The sequence below is a fragment of the Heterocephalus glaber genome, unplaced genomic scaffold, assembly GCF_053883595.1.
Source record: "Heterocephalus glaber isolate CG9 unplaced genomic scaffold, H.glaber_assembly_v1.0 deba00000768, whole genome shotgun sequence".
In the NCBI taxonomy this organism is placed as follows: Eukaryota; Metazoa; Chordata; class Mammalia; order Rodentia; family Bathyergidae; genus Heterocephalus; species Heterocephalus glaber.
In genome coordinates this window covers 2675743-2693942 of record NW_028258162.1, presented here as the reverse complement: position 1 = coordinate 2693942, position 18200 = coordinate 2675743, and the positions used below count along the sequence as shown (strand labels likewise).

Here is an 18200-nt window from a genome sequence, read left to right as displayed (position 1 = left end):
TTCGCTGTTACCTCCCCCGATTATATTTACTTCATTTCTGTCCTTTAGCACTGGTGGCTGAGTTGCAGTTAGATTTCCTGAAACGAAAAGGAGCCATCAAACGGACACTCTTCCTCCGTAACCGTCAGCCCCATCTCGTCTTCCCTCTGCTGATTAAGAGGCAGAAAGCCCTCCAGTGCCAGGATTTCATCATTTACCTTCGAGTAAGTGGTCCAGAAATCACTTGTCTGGCCTCTCACATGCAAATCTGCATTCCAACCATTTTCCTCCAATGAACCATTACCTTTGTCTCCAGAGACTCCTATCTGTCTATTTTCATTTTCATAGGAGGCAACTTTATGACCCACTGCTCTCTTCTTGACCCTGGCTTCAACTAACCTAATGATCTGATGCTATTAATTTCTAAGGCTTCTTTTTGGTTTAAATAAAATCTTGATAACAGCACTCAACTCAGGTGGTTTTCATTTTTAACTGCCTCCCAACACAAAAAACATAAAAGTTCAATCTGATTTATTTGATTTTTTTATCCTGTGTCAGTATGTCTTGTTAGATGTTATCAGTGTGCATTTCAGATCCAACTTAGGAACACATTCAGGCATCCAAAGCTTTGATTAAATGCAGTTTCCAAATGTACACTTTAAAAAGTAATGTGTTTTTACAACTCTAAAACCTACCAGGAAATTTTAAAAGTAAAAATATTTATAATACAGCATCCCGTCTTTGCCAATTGTTAGGCTGTGACCACTCATTATCGTTTCTCCTGCTCTTGTAAGGGACTGGTGAAGACCACACTTGAGAATGAAAGGTCACACACACACGACCTTTACATCCAATCATGGCCGGGTTAGCACAGCTGAATGGTGCCGTTGCCTGCTGTGTGCTTAGTGCCTGCTCCTTGGTGCCCATCCCTCCCTTGGAAAAGTTCTGTTTTCTTTTTTCACATGTGCTGAAGGTGTTTCGAAGTCCATGCAAGCAAGAGCTTAATGAAATAATAGAGGAGGAAGAGAACCAAGATGTTTTCTTCCTCTGAGCCCAAGAGAACTCAAAAATTGTACCAACCTCATGAAAACAAAAATCCTAATCCATGATGGTTTCCATGACATTTAAGGTACATCAGTGTAATCTTGTATTTGGAGAGTTGACTAATTCTACATAAGTTGGTGAGAGCCTGGAGAACAGGAAGTTTACCTTAGAAGCTTATTTCAGTAAGGCTATGGCTGTAAAACATCCCACCCCTGAACATATATTAATTATGCTGGCTGCTATGTACTGAATAAATCAGCACGGGTCTAATAAGTCCGTTGGAATAATAATGCCTTCATCACTTACTTTCATTGACTAAAGTTAAGTTTTACCTGGCTTTCACAGACTAACATCTTGCAGCTATTTGAGATTGTGATCATTTTCCCTAGGATGAAACTGAATTCCGAGATAAATTATCTCCAATCAACATTAGTTTGAATTACAGTTTGGACGACTCCACCTTTAAAAAAGGCCTGGAAGTGAAACCAATATTAAACTACTACAGGGACAATGTGCTTACTGAACAGGTATGATCTTGATGCGCTCTGAGGGTGCTTTCCTAGTCAGGCTGTGACCTGAAGACTGAAGCCAGCCCCTTCTGCTTTTATCCCCGTTCACAGAATGTAACATTTGGGAGTTTTTCTGAACACATTTCCTGAAACAGTGCATCCTTGTGTTTTCAGAAGCCCTTCTTCTTGCGCAACCAATATTTAGTTGGTTCAAAATGTGGCTGTAAGGAAAACAATGCAGCCTGAACCCCGGCAAACAGTGCCAGGGTTTCATTCTTCATAGACATCCTGGAAGGAATAGGAACTGGGCTATAAGTCAACCAGGCAATTGTGAGAGGTCACCTTGTGGGGTGGAGCTGGGTAGACTCAGATGTGGTGAAACTAAAGCTTTAGTTTCCTTTGTGCAGTTGTGTGGGATTTTCAAGAGAAAGTACAAGGTTTGGGTTTTCCTAGTTTATCCCTGATGTGTAATTTTGTACCTCACAGGCTCACATCCTGGTGGACTGCGGAGAAGATAATCTATGCATTCCCGACTTGAAGCTGTCAGCTAGACCGTAAGTCTCAATCAATAAACATGTACATTACAGCTAATGGAATACAGGTGTTTGTTTAAAGCTTTTCTGACGAAAGTACACACTCCCAACAACAAGGACAGAATAAGAAGCGGAAGAAAAACATTGCGTGAAATTCTTGAGCCCAGCCACACTTCGGCTTGCCTGTGGGTAGGTCAGTTGTTTGTCATTGGTGTGAAGTGACACACCCTGAGATTCGGACTGGGCCCTTTCATCTTTCAGCAAAAGTGAGAAAAAAGTGTTTCTGCTCAAAGTGAATACATGTATAGGGTGGCTCAAGTTATATTTACTTGCCTCAGTGCAGTGAGCAAAGGATTCATACCGGCTGGATCTGTCCACACCTTAACCAAACGAGTTTCACAGCACCCCATGACTCAAAGGCATCCTTGGGGTTGTCAAAACAAAATTAATTTTAATTTACTGGAAAAAAAAACTTAAAAGGCACACTAGGGAGTAAAGTGGAATGTGTCACAAAGTCACATAAGAATCAAAAGGCTTCATGGTAGCCCAGCCCCAGCTCTGGTGATGGCGCGGCATTATGTTAGAGAAAGAAATGGAACAAGGATGCACAGCATCCTCGGGTAGAAAAGGCAGATTTGTCCTCCCTTCTCTCCCAGGAGCTATCTCACTGCCATGTTTGGAATCTTCTTGGTGATTTCTCCAGGGGAATTTCCCCAAGCTCTATAATTTCACAAGCGTCAAAAGCAATAGCTTTGAGTAGGGGTCAAAAGTGGAAGAGGCATTCCCCAATGTTGGTTTGATTTGGAGTTCAAAGTCGATTAAGTTTCCTCAGAATACTTCAAAACCCTCTATCGGCCATTTCAGATCCTGTTCCATCAGCCTGTGCCTCCCTTCTTTATCGTCCCCTTTGTAGTCGTTCCCCTCTCGCTCTAAAACCTCCCCTCCTCCTTTCTCCCCATAGCTTGTTTCTTCCTAATGTATGTGTTTTGTAAAGTACAGTGTGCTGCAGCTACCTCGTTCTGGCTTGGAAGCCAAATGTTAAATTTGCAAGAATTTTGCTAACAGGTGGTTAAGTAGGCTGGTAGCTAAAAATTGACCACACTGGAAGGATTCTCTCTTTCCCTCTCCCTCTCTCTCTCTCTCTCATCTCACATTCCCCATTTTCTTTCTTTTCTTCCTAAATTCTTATAAATATATAAAAAATGGAATAAGGGAAATTTCTTGGGCTTACAGTTGTAGAAACTGGGCAGCCTAAGAATATATCACCAGGCTGTGACAAGGGCCTGTGTACAAGGATCACAACATGGCACAATGATATTTGTGATACATAGAGAGGAAAACAGACTGAACTTTCTAACAAAGCCATTCTCTCAATAACTATCTGACTTCCACAAAGTGACATGAATCCATTGGTGAGGACAGAGTCTTTCATGGCTTCACCTCTTAAAAGTTCTTCTTAAAGTGTTAAATAAAATATCTAAATTATCAGAAAAGTAGAATATCTAACTGTTTGATAAACTCCATTTTCAGAGATAAGGATCAGATTATCATTGGAGATGAAAATCACCTTACACTCATAATAAATGCAAGAAATGAAGGGGAAGGAGCCTATGAAGCTGAACTCTTTGTGATGATCCCAGAAGAGGCAGATTATGTTGGCATTGAACGCAATAACAAGGTAATGTCAGCGAATTCTATGAAGAGCTAAGTGTATTTTTGACTTCTAGAATATTTTTGAGTTCAAGTAAATTCATCTATGCTGAGTTTCTTTTTTCCTAAAAGCAAGCAAAAGGGTCTCTTACTTTGTCAAATCCTAATAGCAACAAGCCAGGAAGAGGGATGGACACACACAGTGTTGATATCTTCCTTTGCTATGATTGCCAAGATGAGTTGGCCAACGATTCTGAGTTAAAATAAGGAAGAAAACAAAATCAGCCAATGTGGCCAATGGAGTGTATCGGCTAACCTCCCAAACTAACTCCTTATCCTCGCTGGCTTCTCATGCTTTGCTTTGAGTTCCTTTCAAGTTTCAGGCAGGTTGCAGGAGGCCTGGTTTTTATTATTGCTTAGGGAAGAAGGTCCAGCCCATCCCTGCTGAGTACTGATAACAGCCTGGACCAGAGCTGGAAAAGAAAACAAGTTCAATTTTCTTTCTTCTTGGTCCCCCTTGTTGGGACGGTGACCAGGAAAAACCTGATATTCCACAGTTGCTGGTGCGCAGGAGATGAAAATCACCTTATGCCCATAATAAATGCAAGAAATGAAGGGGAAGGAGCCCATGAAGCTGAACTCATTGTAATGACCCCAGAAGAGGCCGATTAGGCTGTAACAGTGACACCAATGCTATTTATAATCTTCCGGTTCATTATCAGAACATAAATCTCCCCACTCTGTGTAACCTAAGGTCCTGCAGTCTTCTTAATCTCTTGATCTAAAAAACCATTATAAATATATTATAGATTAACAGGAGAGAGTCCTTCCATTTCAGAAATACATGAACTCAAGGGCAGAAACCACATTTCACATTTCTCTATAGAAGTGGGCACACCAAAGGTGTCCCCAAATTACTCGCTGATGGATTTATTTAACTAAAAATTATTAAATGTTTACTAGTTTTCAAATATTGCATGCTCTAAGGAGCTTGCACTTTCTAATTATTGAATAATTTAATGAAAAGGGATTTCTCTTTGTGATGTTGGTGTTTTAAAGGCTTGGGGAATATAAAATTCTCTATTCAAACTTTTAGTCTTGTGAATTTTTTGTTTTAGTTGAATTATCTAGATGAATAACAATAAAGTGTCTTTGATGGCCATTTGAGATCATGATGCATTTTTAGTGAAGAAATTAATAGAAAAAATTGTTAATGCATCAAGTTGGGTATATTAAATATGTATAGATTTTTGTATGTCCATCATATCTCAATAAAGTGGTTAAAAAGTCCAAAAATGTTCTAACTCTCTTGTTAGCAGAGAAATTGGTTAGAGAAAATGCATCTCACTTCTTTTCAAAAGTATTTGGACCTCTACAACCTGCCCTTCCCCATTTCAAACATGAAAATTAATTTGTGCCTCCCTTTCTCCAGTGAATGGTCTGTATCCAACCCATTTTCTTGTTCCTCTAGTTATGCGATTTTATACTTCTCATCTCTCTACTAGGGTTACTTCAAGGTAATCAATGAGAGCACTTATACACACAGCTTATAAAGATGGTGTTTAATAACCATTTTGAATCAAAAATGTCATCTCATGAGGAAATATGCACAAATAAAACCAAAAAAAGGAAGAAAGAAAAATATCACCTCCTACAGATATTTCCACGCCAAAATACAAAGACAAACATGAGAGTGAAGCTCAAAGATGTTATTTTTTTAAATGTTCCAGGGCTCCGCTCATATTTTTGTTTAAATTCCCTTTGTGTCACCTCACCTCTGACTTTGTTGAACAAAGCAACTGTTCTAGAATGTTCTTTTAGCAAAATGTCCAAGTTACTATTCACTTTGTTGCAATGGAAAATATGAGAGAGTGCTTATCATTCTGTCATTGGCTATAAATTTTACACTAAATATTATCCATAATCTCAAACGAGCCCTTAACTATTTTTTTTTCATTATCAACTTCCCTTGGGGAGAAACTTAGTTCAGTCTTTGAATTTTAGATGATTAAACCACATTCCATTTTCTTCTTTGCATTTAAGCAGTTTGGGGTTTGTGTGCCTTTTTATTTGAACACTGTATATTTATAATTTATATATAACTATAAATTTTTTTCCTAGAGGGGATAAATAATGAGGGATTATCTAAGTGTAATTTTGTTGTTCTCTTATTGAAAACATTTGTCTTTTAGAAAATAGATGCTGATCATTACTTTTTCTAGAAACCTGACTGGAGCCAGCCTGTATTTATACTTTCCTTTATTGACCTTTCTTCTCAATTTTTCTGGGAATAAAGGACCACATGTGTTATTATTGTTGCAATAACACATGTAAGATCGAATCTACCTTTTCAGCCATTTTTAGGTGTGCAATACTGCACTACTCATGTTGTGCGACCATCGCCACTGCCCACCTCCAGAACATTTTCATTGGCCCACACAGACACGGTACCCATTAAAAACCAGTTTCCTGTCTCTCCTCTCCCAGGGCTGGTAACCACTGGTCTACTTGCTGTCTCTCTGAGCCTGGCAGTTCTAGGTGCCTTGGATTCATCTCCACCTAAACCTCTCCCGGTCACTGCTCACCAGCCCTCTTTCCATCCACTCCTCTCCCCTGCACCTCCCATCTCAGAGAATGGATCTGGCATCCACCTGCTTTCCAAAGCCTGAAATCAGTCCTCAGTCACTCTAGTCCATGTCCCTTCCTCCGCTCACTGCCACCCCCACCATCTGCCTCCACTCGATGCCCAGATTATTGAACCATCTCCTAATCCATCTCCTACCTCCAGTCCCTGAACTTCGGAGAAAATCATCTTCCTAAGTGCAAATCTGACACTCTCTGGCTTAAACCCCTCACTGTTCCCCATGGCTCTTAGGATGAGGTTCAGGTCCTGCAGGTGACTTCCGAGGCCCTTAACTCTATCACCCCTATTTATCTCCACAGCCTTCCCCCTAGTAGCTGACTCCTTCCTTTGCCCACATGCCTAAAATTCCACCTGGACTGACTTTCTTTTCAGTTCACCCACTGTCTTGGGTGTGTCTTCTCCCTGACACATGCTTTGTTCATCCTCTGGGCTCAATAGCAACTGAAACGCACTAATAATTGACAGTTAATAATAGTTGGGACTAACATTTGTTGAAAAAATTGCTGCGCTTGGTACTGCTCTGAGCTCTCTCGTGTATTTAATTAAGTCTATCTTCATAACAGTTTATGTAGAAACTGTCATGATCCCCACTTCAAGCGCTGTTATGCTCTCACGGCAGCTTCGATGTTAGCTCCTCCAGAATGCCGTTTGATTTCTTAAATCTGTGTGCATGTCGTCCTTTATCATGATCATAAAACTTACCAAACTCTACTGAAATTGTATGTTTCCATTGCTTGTTACAATTGCTTATATTACTAGCCAGGCATGGTGGTGCATGACTGTAATCCCAGTACTTGGGAGGCTGAGGCAGGAAGATTGCCATGAGTTCAAAGCCACCCTCAGCTACATAGAGAGTTCAACATCACCCTGCACTACATAGCAAGACCCTGTTTGAAAAAATTGCTTGTAATTACTTATTTTAATTATGAGAATTAAAAATTCAGTGAGGACAAAAGATCTTATTTATTAGGATTTGGTAACTAGCAGGTCCACAGTAAATAATTTTAGTGGATGAATTGCTGAATGATTCATATAGCTCTAAGGGCTAAAAATATCCCGAAGAAAACTAATCTAGAAATATCTAGAAAAACCATTCATTGTTTTTCTCATCATAGAAAGGAAATAAATATTTATAAAAAAGGGTGGAAAGGATGTGGGAGGGAGAGAAATCTTTGATTGATGTCAAAGAACTATTTCTAGGAAGCTGAAAAAATGTCCATGGAAACTTTGACCTTTAGGTAAGATAAAAATATTCACTATAGAAACTAAATCTTTGAATCCTATTCAAGGAACATATGTGAGCTGTTAGAAGCTTTTCTAGGGTACTTTTCTTTGTTCTGTTTTCATGATTGGGTTAATAATCTCAGCAGGAAACATCTCTGTATGATTAGGGCTAGCTGTGAGTTCCTGAGAACTTGAATATCTGCTAAACCTACCTTTGAGAAAAGGGAAGATTACCAGGTTTTGGAAAAAGGGTGGTTTTTTTTTTTTTTAAGCTCCTTTGGCTTTGGCAATATATCATTCAGCATGTTTGGAGAGAGAAAGTGCTAAACGGTGCTCCAAGGATCAAGGATTAACTCCTTGTTAAATAGTGTGTGTGTCTACTTGTGTAACACCAGGAGAGGACTTAGTTACCCTGTGTGAGCTGCTGCCCTTCTTCTGCCCCCTGGCACCACCGGATGCTTTGTGCCTAACCCTGCCCCAGGCACTGGGAACAAACAGCTGCAAAACCCCTGCCCTCCTGAAGCATACAGTCTTGAAGTGTGTGACAAACATGCAAAATTCTTTGCTTAGATATCTGGAGTTTGTTTAGCTTTTTGGTTTGTCTCCTTGGTTTAGTTCTGAGCTTTTCTTAACAAAGTAGAAAAGAATGGAGGATCATTTGTGGCACTTTTCTTTGAAAAAAGTCACATTGCTTATATAAAATTCAGTCTTGCTGACAGATGGGTAAATTATCACCATATTGGTAGCCTCTCACATGAACTTCTCCCAAGGACAGAAGGTCTCAAAGGGGTGCTTCTTTGTGAAGCCATCTGTATTACTTAGCTTTCTCTTCCTTGAGACACATAACCCAATTCACACTGCTTAAAGGAGGGCAGGTTTAATTTGCTCACAGTTGCAGCTCATAAATGGCAGGCTCCAAGGAAGAGATCATGGTGGAGCATAGCAGCTGGGAAACAGAGCAGGGAAACAGTGCCAGAGAGGAAGGAGAGAGGGACACAGTAGTACCCAAGGCCACACCTCCATATCCCCCCAGACACACCCAGAAGTGTCTCCACCAATCCCTGGGGCAGATTCCATAGCCAATGAGCTTGAAACTCCTACCCTAACCACCCACCATCATATTGCAAGTTTATCTTTAGGAATGAGGGTAGCAAGCAACAGATTGATGACATGTTATGAGTTAGATTGAAATAATGGATTAGCATAAATTTCTCTCATCAAATGTGTAACAAAGGATAGGGCCATTAGGTTTTGAAGGAGGGAAACAGAATCTGGTGAGAATACAGGGGTGGATTTCTAGGCAGGAGGGAGTAGCAGGCAGGTATAGGAAAGAGCAGAGGGCAGTGAAAATAAACCTCTTTTTCCCTCCTTCTCATCAGCATAACCTTGAGACCTTCTCCAGCATATATTTTCAAGCATCTCTTTAAACACTAATCAGAATATGATATAGGAAAGTGGAAGGAGATTCAAAGCACTGGCTAAACATAAAGGAGTTCTCTTTACACCTTAACTATTTGGAAGATGAAACAAAGTAGATTATAAAATCTCAAAATGAGACCATATACAAGAAATTTGTGTCCTAAGCAATTCTCTTGCAAGTGTTGAGTCTTATGATAATCTATACATATTGCTGTCATTTTATTTTCATAACCTAAGGAATAAGCCTGTTTACTCCTGTTAATTTGTGATCTTCATGCCCTGAATTTAACATTAACATTAAAAATTATGTTCAAAATATTCATACAAACACTGTTTAAGCATTATTTTCTTCCATGAAAACTATGTGTTTATCACTCAACATCCTTCTTCCTAAATTTCTACATTTTTCTCTCAGGTTTCTCTTCTGAAGCAATGGTCACGGAGTAGTTTTTGTGCACAGTTCCCCGCACAGGTGTTTGAAATCAAGGGGAGCTGCCGGGCCCCCAGCCTGGCTTTGTGACAGGATGTAGTAATTTATCCTGCCCCCTGACCTCATGCTAGTGTTCTTTCCCATTGCAGGGATTTCGGCCCCTGAGCTGTGAGTACAAAATGGAGAATGTGACCAGGATGGTGGTGTGTGACCTCGGGAACCCTATGGTGGCTGCAACAAATGTAAGAGAAGCAGGCAGCACTGATTTCTGTCTAACTGAATTTTACAGAGAATGAGTGCAAAGCTCCTCAATTAGCACTCAGCAAACTCAACATGCAGCAGCTAAAATAAATTAGGCAGGAAATCACTGGGGTAGTGGGACTGAGCATTTAACCTACACAGTCATAATCACAAATTAAAAACACAAAAAGATGTATACTTTTATATGCATGCTCTTTAGACCTTACATTTTTGGGGACTTTTAGTTCTAACAAAGCTATGAAGACTTACTTTTTTAAATAGAGTCATTTTCTCTGAATATTTTTCTTTGACTTTTACCACAGATTTCTTTGAATAAAAAAAGAAATAGAATGCAAGCAAAAAAAAAAAACACCTTAAAATAAGCTAATTAAAAATGATTTTAGCAGAGAAAAATCACTTATTTCCATTTTCCCTCTTATATGAATAACCTTCCCAGTATTTTCATAAAACACCACCACACTCCAGTCTTGAGTCAGTACAGAAAATTGTTTTGTAGCAAGGGAAAAAATTTATAATAGTGTCCAACATGCTTGTGAAAAACTGAAAATTGTTTTCCTCCTCTTCCTCCTTTTCTATATTCTTTCTGTTTCCAGGATTAGAAACTTTCTACTCACGATTACTTGTGGACAATAAATTTATTTTATGCAATCACAGTTTAAGTACACATAGGGTTCCTCCTTATAATCAAAATCATAGTGTCAAGAATTTTATGAAGTCATAAGTCAGAAATAATTCTGAAATATGAAAATGCTACATACTGAAAACTTGCATAAATTGAACCTGACAGACTCTTCTATTTAAAATTTAGATATTTATCTTTTCCAGTGAAATGACCTGCTTGAAAAAAAATTGGGGAAAGGTTCTAATTGCATAAATTTGTATTGGGACAACTTCTCAATAGGTTACAAAGAATTATTGTCCCTTGGCCATCCTTTAAGAGGAACTCTGGGGTCACTGCTGAATTCCTTCCTTCCCTGAGGAAGGCAGGTACTCACGTCCACTGTGCAGGTGAGAATAATCTTCTAGTAGACAAATCTCTTAGCTCAGTTCTTCACACATTTGCCTAAGCATTTGAAACTTTCAAATACCACCTAATTTATGCATCAAGATATTATGCTAGAATAATACTTTTGTTCTTTTATGCTATAGTATTGGAGTAGCCTTGGGTATTTAAAAAATGTGCCAAGTGTAAACTTCTTTGGTCAAAAATATTTATATAAAAGGTAAATTCTTACAACACATTAATATTGATTATCCTGTTATAAACTTCTCACAAGTGAAGGGGGTTACTTTTTATGTTACACTGAATTTTTAAAACAACCCTATGTGTCAAGTATTTTCTCTGCTTTATGGATGAGGAGACCAAGGCCTGAAAAAATCAAATGGATCAAAGTCACACAGATGATGAAAGATAGAATCTGGTCTCAGACCATGCCTGACCACAAAGCCCATGTCCTGTTTGGTCTACAAAACTGTGGAAAGTATTTGGATAAAAACTAATGGATAATAGAGGAAACTTAAAGAAAAAAAAAAAAAAACATGCCAAATGTGGTGCCCCCAACTATAATCCCAGGACTCTGAGAGGCTAAGGCCAAGAGGCTTGCAAGTTCAAGCCACACTGGGGAAATTTAATGGTTTAATGATTTCCTGCTTCAAAATTAAGAAATCAGAAAGGGATATAGCTCAGTGTGAAGGCCTTGGGTTCAATCCAAGTACTGCAAATTAATTAGTTAATTAACTAAGGACATGAGAGGCAGAATGTGACGTCTAAACTGAGATGTGAGAACATTTTTCATTATAATCCTTGTGTTTAGAAGTTAGTAAATCTTTTTGCTAGTTTTCAGAAAGAAAGTCCACTACCCAATTTGATATGAGAGGTTTACCTAAGGGCAGATAGATAGGAATTGCCAGGATGACAATAGGGTTAGCATCTGTTGATGTGGTCATTCCTTCCTTCTCCAGCAATAAAACGCCTGTTAAATCTAGATCAGAGATTGTCTAAGAACATCAATAACTGAGAATAACCTTGGAACAAAATCTGGCCACCCATGTCATTCAAAGAGAAGTATAAAAGTGACAGTGTGGTCTTAACCATGAATGTGTTTATGTGAAGGGATGACAATCCATTTTATCAGCAAATAATCTTTAGAAGTAGGGAACCAAATTGTTTATATTCACTTATCTCTGAGGTCTATAGTAGAACAAAACTAAGGGCTTTCTTATCTTCTCTTTAATGCCCTTAAACACATCAAATTTTATTGCATTCTGTTTTGTTATTAAACTTTGATTTATTTACTTCTTCTCTGTGTACTTTATAAAGACTCTCAGTGCATTGTATTAAAATTCCAAATGGAAACGAAGTCCTATATATTAAAAAAGGATCGTAAATGACCAGAAATATTTGAGTCCCAATATTTTTTAAGAAATCATTTTCAAGTGATTTTTAATTTTAACATAACAAAATATCCTAGACAGCATTCAGAAGTTTTACTTCTGATTTTTAAATAGTGAAGTCATTTTTATATAGTAACTATAGTAATATAAAAATCATAACAACTTGCAAATTTTCTCAGCAAGAATTAAAAAAAAATCCTTTTTAGAATCAATGTCCAGAGATCCAGTGTTGGGTATGAGTTAAGAGTACACGTACCTCCTAACAATAGGACATCGACACGCCTTCTTGTGTCTTCATCCTGTGCATTGTTCTGCGATGAAAGCCAGTGTTAGGCAGCCTGCATCTCAGTCCAGTAAGAGTCCCAGAATGGGATGTGTGCAGTCAAGACCCAAACACCCTCATTTGTTCAACAATGGCTCTTCAGCCCTTTCACTGTGCCTACTAATAAACTAGTCTGAAAATATAAATCTGAAAACACAATACTCATTCAGTAAAAAATCCAAAATAAGCATATTGTGAATTAAGTGACCAGAGAGTGGTAGTAAAGAAAGAGACAGAATAGAAAGGAAAACAGCTGGCATCAGAAAATTCATTGCAAGACATTTGAAGTCTGAGTAATTTTCCAAATAGAAAACACAGGAGAAAAAACAAACAAATAAACAAATACTAAAAATCTCCCAAAGAAGAGAGGAGATTATGTGCAAAGGAGGCCTGAAGGAAAATTGCATGTTTGCAATTATAAAGAATTTCCTCATTCTTGGGGCCAAGGGGGTGGATGTTTTGTAATCAAGGCACCTGTGGGTTCAAATAGCAGCTCTGCCATTTATCAGCTGTGATAGCTTAGTAGTCACAATGAAATGGAAAACACCTTCTTGTAGGAAAGTGGGGAACAGCACAATGCTATGACATAAGTACAGCTTCTAGGACAGTGAGGGTCTGTCGCACCTGGGGGATAATCTATGATAAAAAGGAGGATTTTCTATTACTGCATTATTATTACTGATTGTTTTTCACATGAGTTTTTATTACTGATTTGCTTCTCAAGCTGTAGTCCTGTGAATATAGATTCTGGAATCAGCTTGCAAGGAATTAAATTCCAGTTCTATAGTTTATTTGCTCTGCACCTGGAGCAAGGCTCTTAATCTCTAATCCTCAGATTGCCACCAAATTGTAAAATGTCAACAGTATCGGTACCTACCTCACAGGGTTGTCCTGATTACATGAGATAAGGCACGTAAGGCATTGTACAATGCTCGGGACAGTAAGTAACATAATTTTGTATACATGTTAGCTACTATTTTACTTCCTTCCTGATACTATCATTGCATTTACTTCTCCCCATTTTTAATCCATTTTCAAATTATAAAAATAAGAGCAGCTTTTCAAATTTGGGAAATAAAGGAGGAAAAAAATAACCTATACAGCTATAACCCTACCCTAACGTATTATTTTGAAATAGTTCTTTATAGTATGTCTCTGCTGTTATATAGTAGTTTTCTCATGTATAAACTTTTCAAATCGCAGCAGATACACATTGCACAAAGAAATTTAAAACCTGTATTCTTCTCTGATCATTATACTAGAAGCATCATCCACATTATTGCATTAATAGGAATACACAGCTATAATTTCAAAAGCTACATAAATGTCCATCAAACAGAAACATTATAGACTCACAAATCAGTCTCCTCTCTTAAACTGGTACAATTAGTGCAAAAGAGAGATGGCAGAAAAAGAGGGGGTACAGGGCTAAATGGGTAAAGGGAACCAAAATGTGTAGTGACCTGGATCTTTTTTTTATAAACACAAAATTTATTTCTTAGTTCATAAAATATAGATAAGCATAGGTCATAAAGTTACCAATATTTACCCACCAGATACTTAACTTTATGCATCATAATTGTATAGGATGCAGTGTATTTCTTTATATGGAGAGTTGATTGGTATACACTTTCATAATTAACAGTTTTCTATTGAAAGTTATATATGGAATGCATATTTATGTGTTCAGTTGTTAGCAAAACATATTATAACAAAGTATGTGGAGCACTTGGTTTGGATCACTATTAGAGAACTGAGCTTTGGATGATCTAAACTCTTTCCCTATGTAAAGAAACCAAGGGCCATGAAGTGAGAGGGACTAAAGAAGGGGAGTCCAGGTCACTTGACAAACTCAATCGATCTGTCCTTTGTCATACAACTACTTTTCTTGTCCAAGTACTCTCAACACCATTAATTCATCTAGCAAGTATTTTTTAGCATACACTATGTTTCAGCCACTGTACAAGTTATAGTTTTATGTATGACACATTATAAGTTAATGTGTGCTTCCTATCTCACTGTAATTTCCCATCTTTTCATTGTGTTTCTTCAGGTAATAGGTCTTCATTTTACCCTACTCGGAAATTGCATTACTATAAAGTAGACTTCATTTCTGCCTGTTGACCTAAATCTTCCGGGCATACATTGCATACCTTCCTCTCTTCTCCCAGCTACTGAGTGCAGAAACAGATAAGACAACATTACCGAGATACGGGGTAGGGTTTTTGAGGGATTACTCAGGAACAATTTTCATGCTGTATATAAGGTCCCTCCTTTGTAATAACTTTGTATCCTGTGCATTTTATTGTTGTTTCCAGTATTCTATGGGCCTCCGATTTGCAGTTCCACATCTGGAGAAAACAAACATGAGCATTAACTTCGATCTCCAAATCAGAAGGTTAGACATTTTCATGCCTGTGTTACAGACAGCATGTAAACATGTAGAGACTGGTGGTGAAAGACAGACTTCTTGCCAAGCTTTTCACCTTTAAAGTTATTCTGAAATTAGAAGTAGACTTTTATGGCCTAGTTATCCTTTGATTTTTCTCAATTATTTCATGTTTTTGAATATTTTAGGTGTTTGAAAAGAGATTATGTTATATAGACCAACTTATGAGATAGAACAAATCCTGCAAAAAGCATCAATTGTGCACGTGAAATCTTGAAGTCTCCTAAATTTTCAAGAATGAATGCGTCTCTTAGGGTTATGTGGGAGCAGCAGGGCAGGATGCAGGTGACATACTGTATTTTGAGGGTAAAACAATGATCTAACAACAATAAACTGAGCTTGTAGGTCACTGCCTCCTTTTTCTAAGGATGACCTCATTCCAGAATTCAACTGTGACTTTATCCATTCTCTGTTTACTATTTTTGGTCCTTCATAGTCACAACTAACTTTTTCTGAGCAGGAAAACCCACAGAGCAATGGGGAATGCTGGCCAGAGCTTTCAAGCTATGAGCTTCAACCCATTATCTCCTAATTGAATCTATCTAATGGCTCTAGACCCATGTAAAAAGAAAGGAAATCGAATGGAATATAATTTACAACTGCTCATGAAATGTTCCATTCAGGAAGATGTAAATGTGTTGGCAAGATGTCCTGAGACATGGATATATTTTTTGCAGCCTCCAATTTTAAAAGTCTGCAAAGCACTGATATAGAAAGCACATGCAAACCTTCCATCATTATTTGTACTTTACCCAGTTATTTGACCTCTTGCTCTAACTACAGAAAAGATGGTAATGCCAGTATCTTCAACTGGGTTTGCCAATACTCATGTAACATTGCTAATCTCTAAATTTATCTTAACACTTGCAAGATATTAAGTTATCACACTGTGATAACTTTTAGAATAATTACTCTGTGCACCATATTACCTTTTCATAGCTACATCCATGAAAATTCTCAGATTTTTTTAGAATACATTAAGTCATAAGAATGTAGCAAATTATAAAAATCTGTAATCTGTGTCACAATCTACCTCTTCCCCAGCTTTCTAGAGAGGAAGACTTTCCAACTTGGCGTAGGCACCATTTCCTGACCTTACCAATTTTTCTTTCTCTTAAATTTAACTTAAATAATTTCTGTTGGATTCTAAAACATTTTTACTTTATCCAAATTAGCATTGAGATGCAGACAGAATGGATTCTCCCACAATCTCTCTTTATCAAAAGATGATTAAATTAGTTCATTGTGTCTACAGAAATATGTATTTCCCCCAAAGCTCACCTTGTCCTAACTATTTTCATGTTGGAAATCATACGTTTGTATTACTAAGTTGACATGGGTGAAAGGCCATAGGGAAGCACCCTTGTGACCCCTCACAGCAGTCTGAAGCTTCTATTTCTCTGCATTGTTATCTGGCCCACAGATTCTGTAGTGGCAGGAAGCTTTGGGACACTTAGAGGAGGAGAATAACATCGCTCGTAACATGAATGACCTTTTTTATTTGTTTGGGGGTTTTTTTGTTTGTTTGGTTGGTTGGTTTTTTTGGTACCAGGGATCAAACTCGGGACCTTGCGCTTGCGGGGCAGGCAGCGGAACCACTGAGCTAAATCCCCAGCCCCTCATGACCTTTTTTAGAAAGAAAGTCTGGTACAAAGATGCTATGCAGATTCATCAGTATTTTATTTTTTCTCTTCACTGTAAATAAATTATAAATAACACAAAAGATGCAAATAGCAGTTCACTCAGTCAACAAGACACTAGATAATGTTCTAAATTCCATCTCCACATCCGTCCTGTAGAGCAACATTTAGAATAATGAATTAGTAACAAAGTGCTGAATTTGATGGAAAACAGAAGTAACTGCACTTTTAACATTCACCTTCATCTAAAATTTGGTCATGATTCTATTCTATTTTACTCATGACTATTTAACATTATCCTAAAACTATAAAAATACAGAAGGAACTGGAACACAATTAAAACATGAAATTCTCAAAACATACATTATAGAGATAAAAGTATTTGAGAATACTTTTAAAACTCAAATACTAAGATGTTTGGGAGGTGAGCACTTATCTGTATGCTTTGCTAGCAGCCTTCAAAGGTGCTAATAAGGATGTAGATGGGTAGTTTTAGATTCAGTTTAAATGTGTTCAAATAAAAAAACAAAGTAAACCAAGTGCTCTGAAGTCTAAACCCTTACAACTATATATTGATTGCCATTTCCCACATTTAGTCCCCTTTTCCATAAATAGAAGCCAAAAACAAAATGGGCTTTATTAATTAATAAATTAAAAAAATTTCCTGTTACCAAATATTAGCACGAAATGCTCTTTCCATGCCCTCGCTCTGTTTGACATAAACATTTTCCTCCCTGAGGAAGCAGGTCTCGCACTGCATTTCCCACATCCACACAGGCTTGGAAAATCACCATAAAGTCACTTCCTCAGCGATGCTGAAACGGGTATTGTCTTCGCTGACTTTCCAATGACCACAGAAAACAAAAGCAATTGAGGAAATAGAAAACAATAGGGAAAAGCAAAGGGCCTTGGAGTAGTAAGGTGAAAAACATGTCTATCCATCATGTACGACATAGGGTGCAGTAGAGGAAATTCACTGTTGCTTGTGGAGCGCAAGCACCAGCAGCATAAATAGCTCAGCCTCCCTGGCAGTGATGGGTGACTCGTTTGAATGGAGCAGTGACGTTAGCAAGGGAGGTTTCCTTCCAGGAAAGAGGTCAAAAAAGCTTCTAAGTTGTACGTCATAATGAACATTTTGTTGACAGTACTAGCAGGCAGTAGCGAGTGTCTTGACACATCTATATGACAGGGGCTAATTCTAATTAGCCAGCCAGAAAGTCTAGACTCCAAGTCCACCATTGCTCTTACTGCATTTCAGTAATGCTCCCTCTACTAGCCTCATGTAAAACTCAGGCTCAAAGATGACTCCAGTGTCTGACATCTATTTACTTTTTCAGTCTGTTGTGAGTAATGGAAATTGTGTTACCATTTGTGAAGAACAGGCATTAGAATCAATATCCAAATGGCTTCAATAAAACCTCTTCATAATTCTAGCCTGCATTGCTGCAAAGTGGTAGTGAGCTGGAAATAAAACAAAATTAGGCCAATCTGCCAAACAACTAGATCTAAATTTCCAAACTAGAGAATTACTTGTAATATAGTTGGCACCATTAGGTCTGTAACAAGTGGAATGATTTATCAGTGTTTGGAATTTTGAATCATGCCATTAAAAGAAATGAAGAAAATGAAATGGCCTTGAATCTGGGGTTCAAACTTTGGTGTACAGATCCCTCGGAAGACCATGTCACAAGCTCACCAGTGA

The 18200-nt window shown here is 38.0% G+C and overlaps 1 protein-coding gene across 1 annotated transcript in view; it reads left to right on the top strand.

Moving 5' to 3' along the window:
• Itga8 (integrin subunit alpha 8) overlaps positions 1–18200 on the top strand; it is a 195341-nt gene that overhangs the window by 115775 nt on the left and 61366 nt on the right. The window contains exons 17-22 of the mRNA XM_004859985.4: positions 49–203; positions 1413–1550; positions 2019–2086; positions 3596–3743; positions 9582–9674; positions 14728–14807. Coding sequence (XP_004860042.1) covers positions 49–203; positions 1413–1550; positions 2019–2086; positions 3596–3743; positions 9582–9674; positions 14728–14807 — 682 coding nt within the window. The remainder of the gene's footprint in view (positions 1–48; positions 204–1412; positions 1551–2018; positions 2087–3595; positions 3744–9581; positions 9675–14727; positions 14808–18200) is intronic.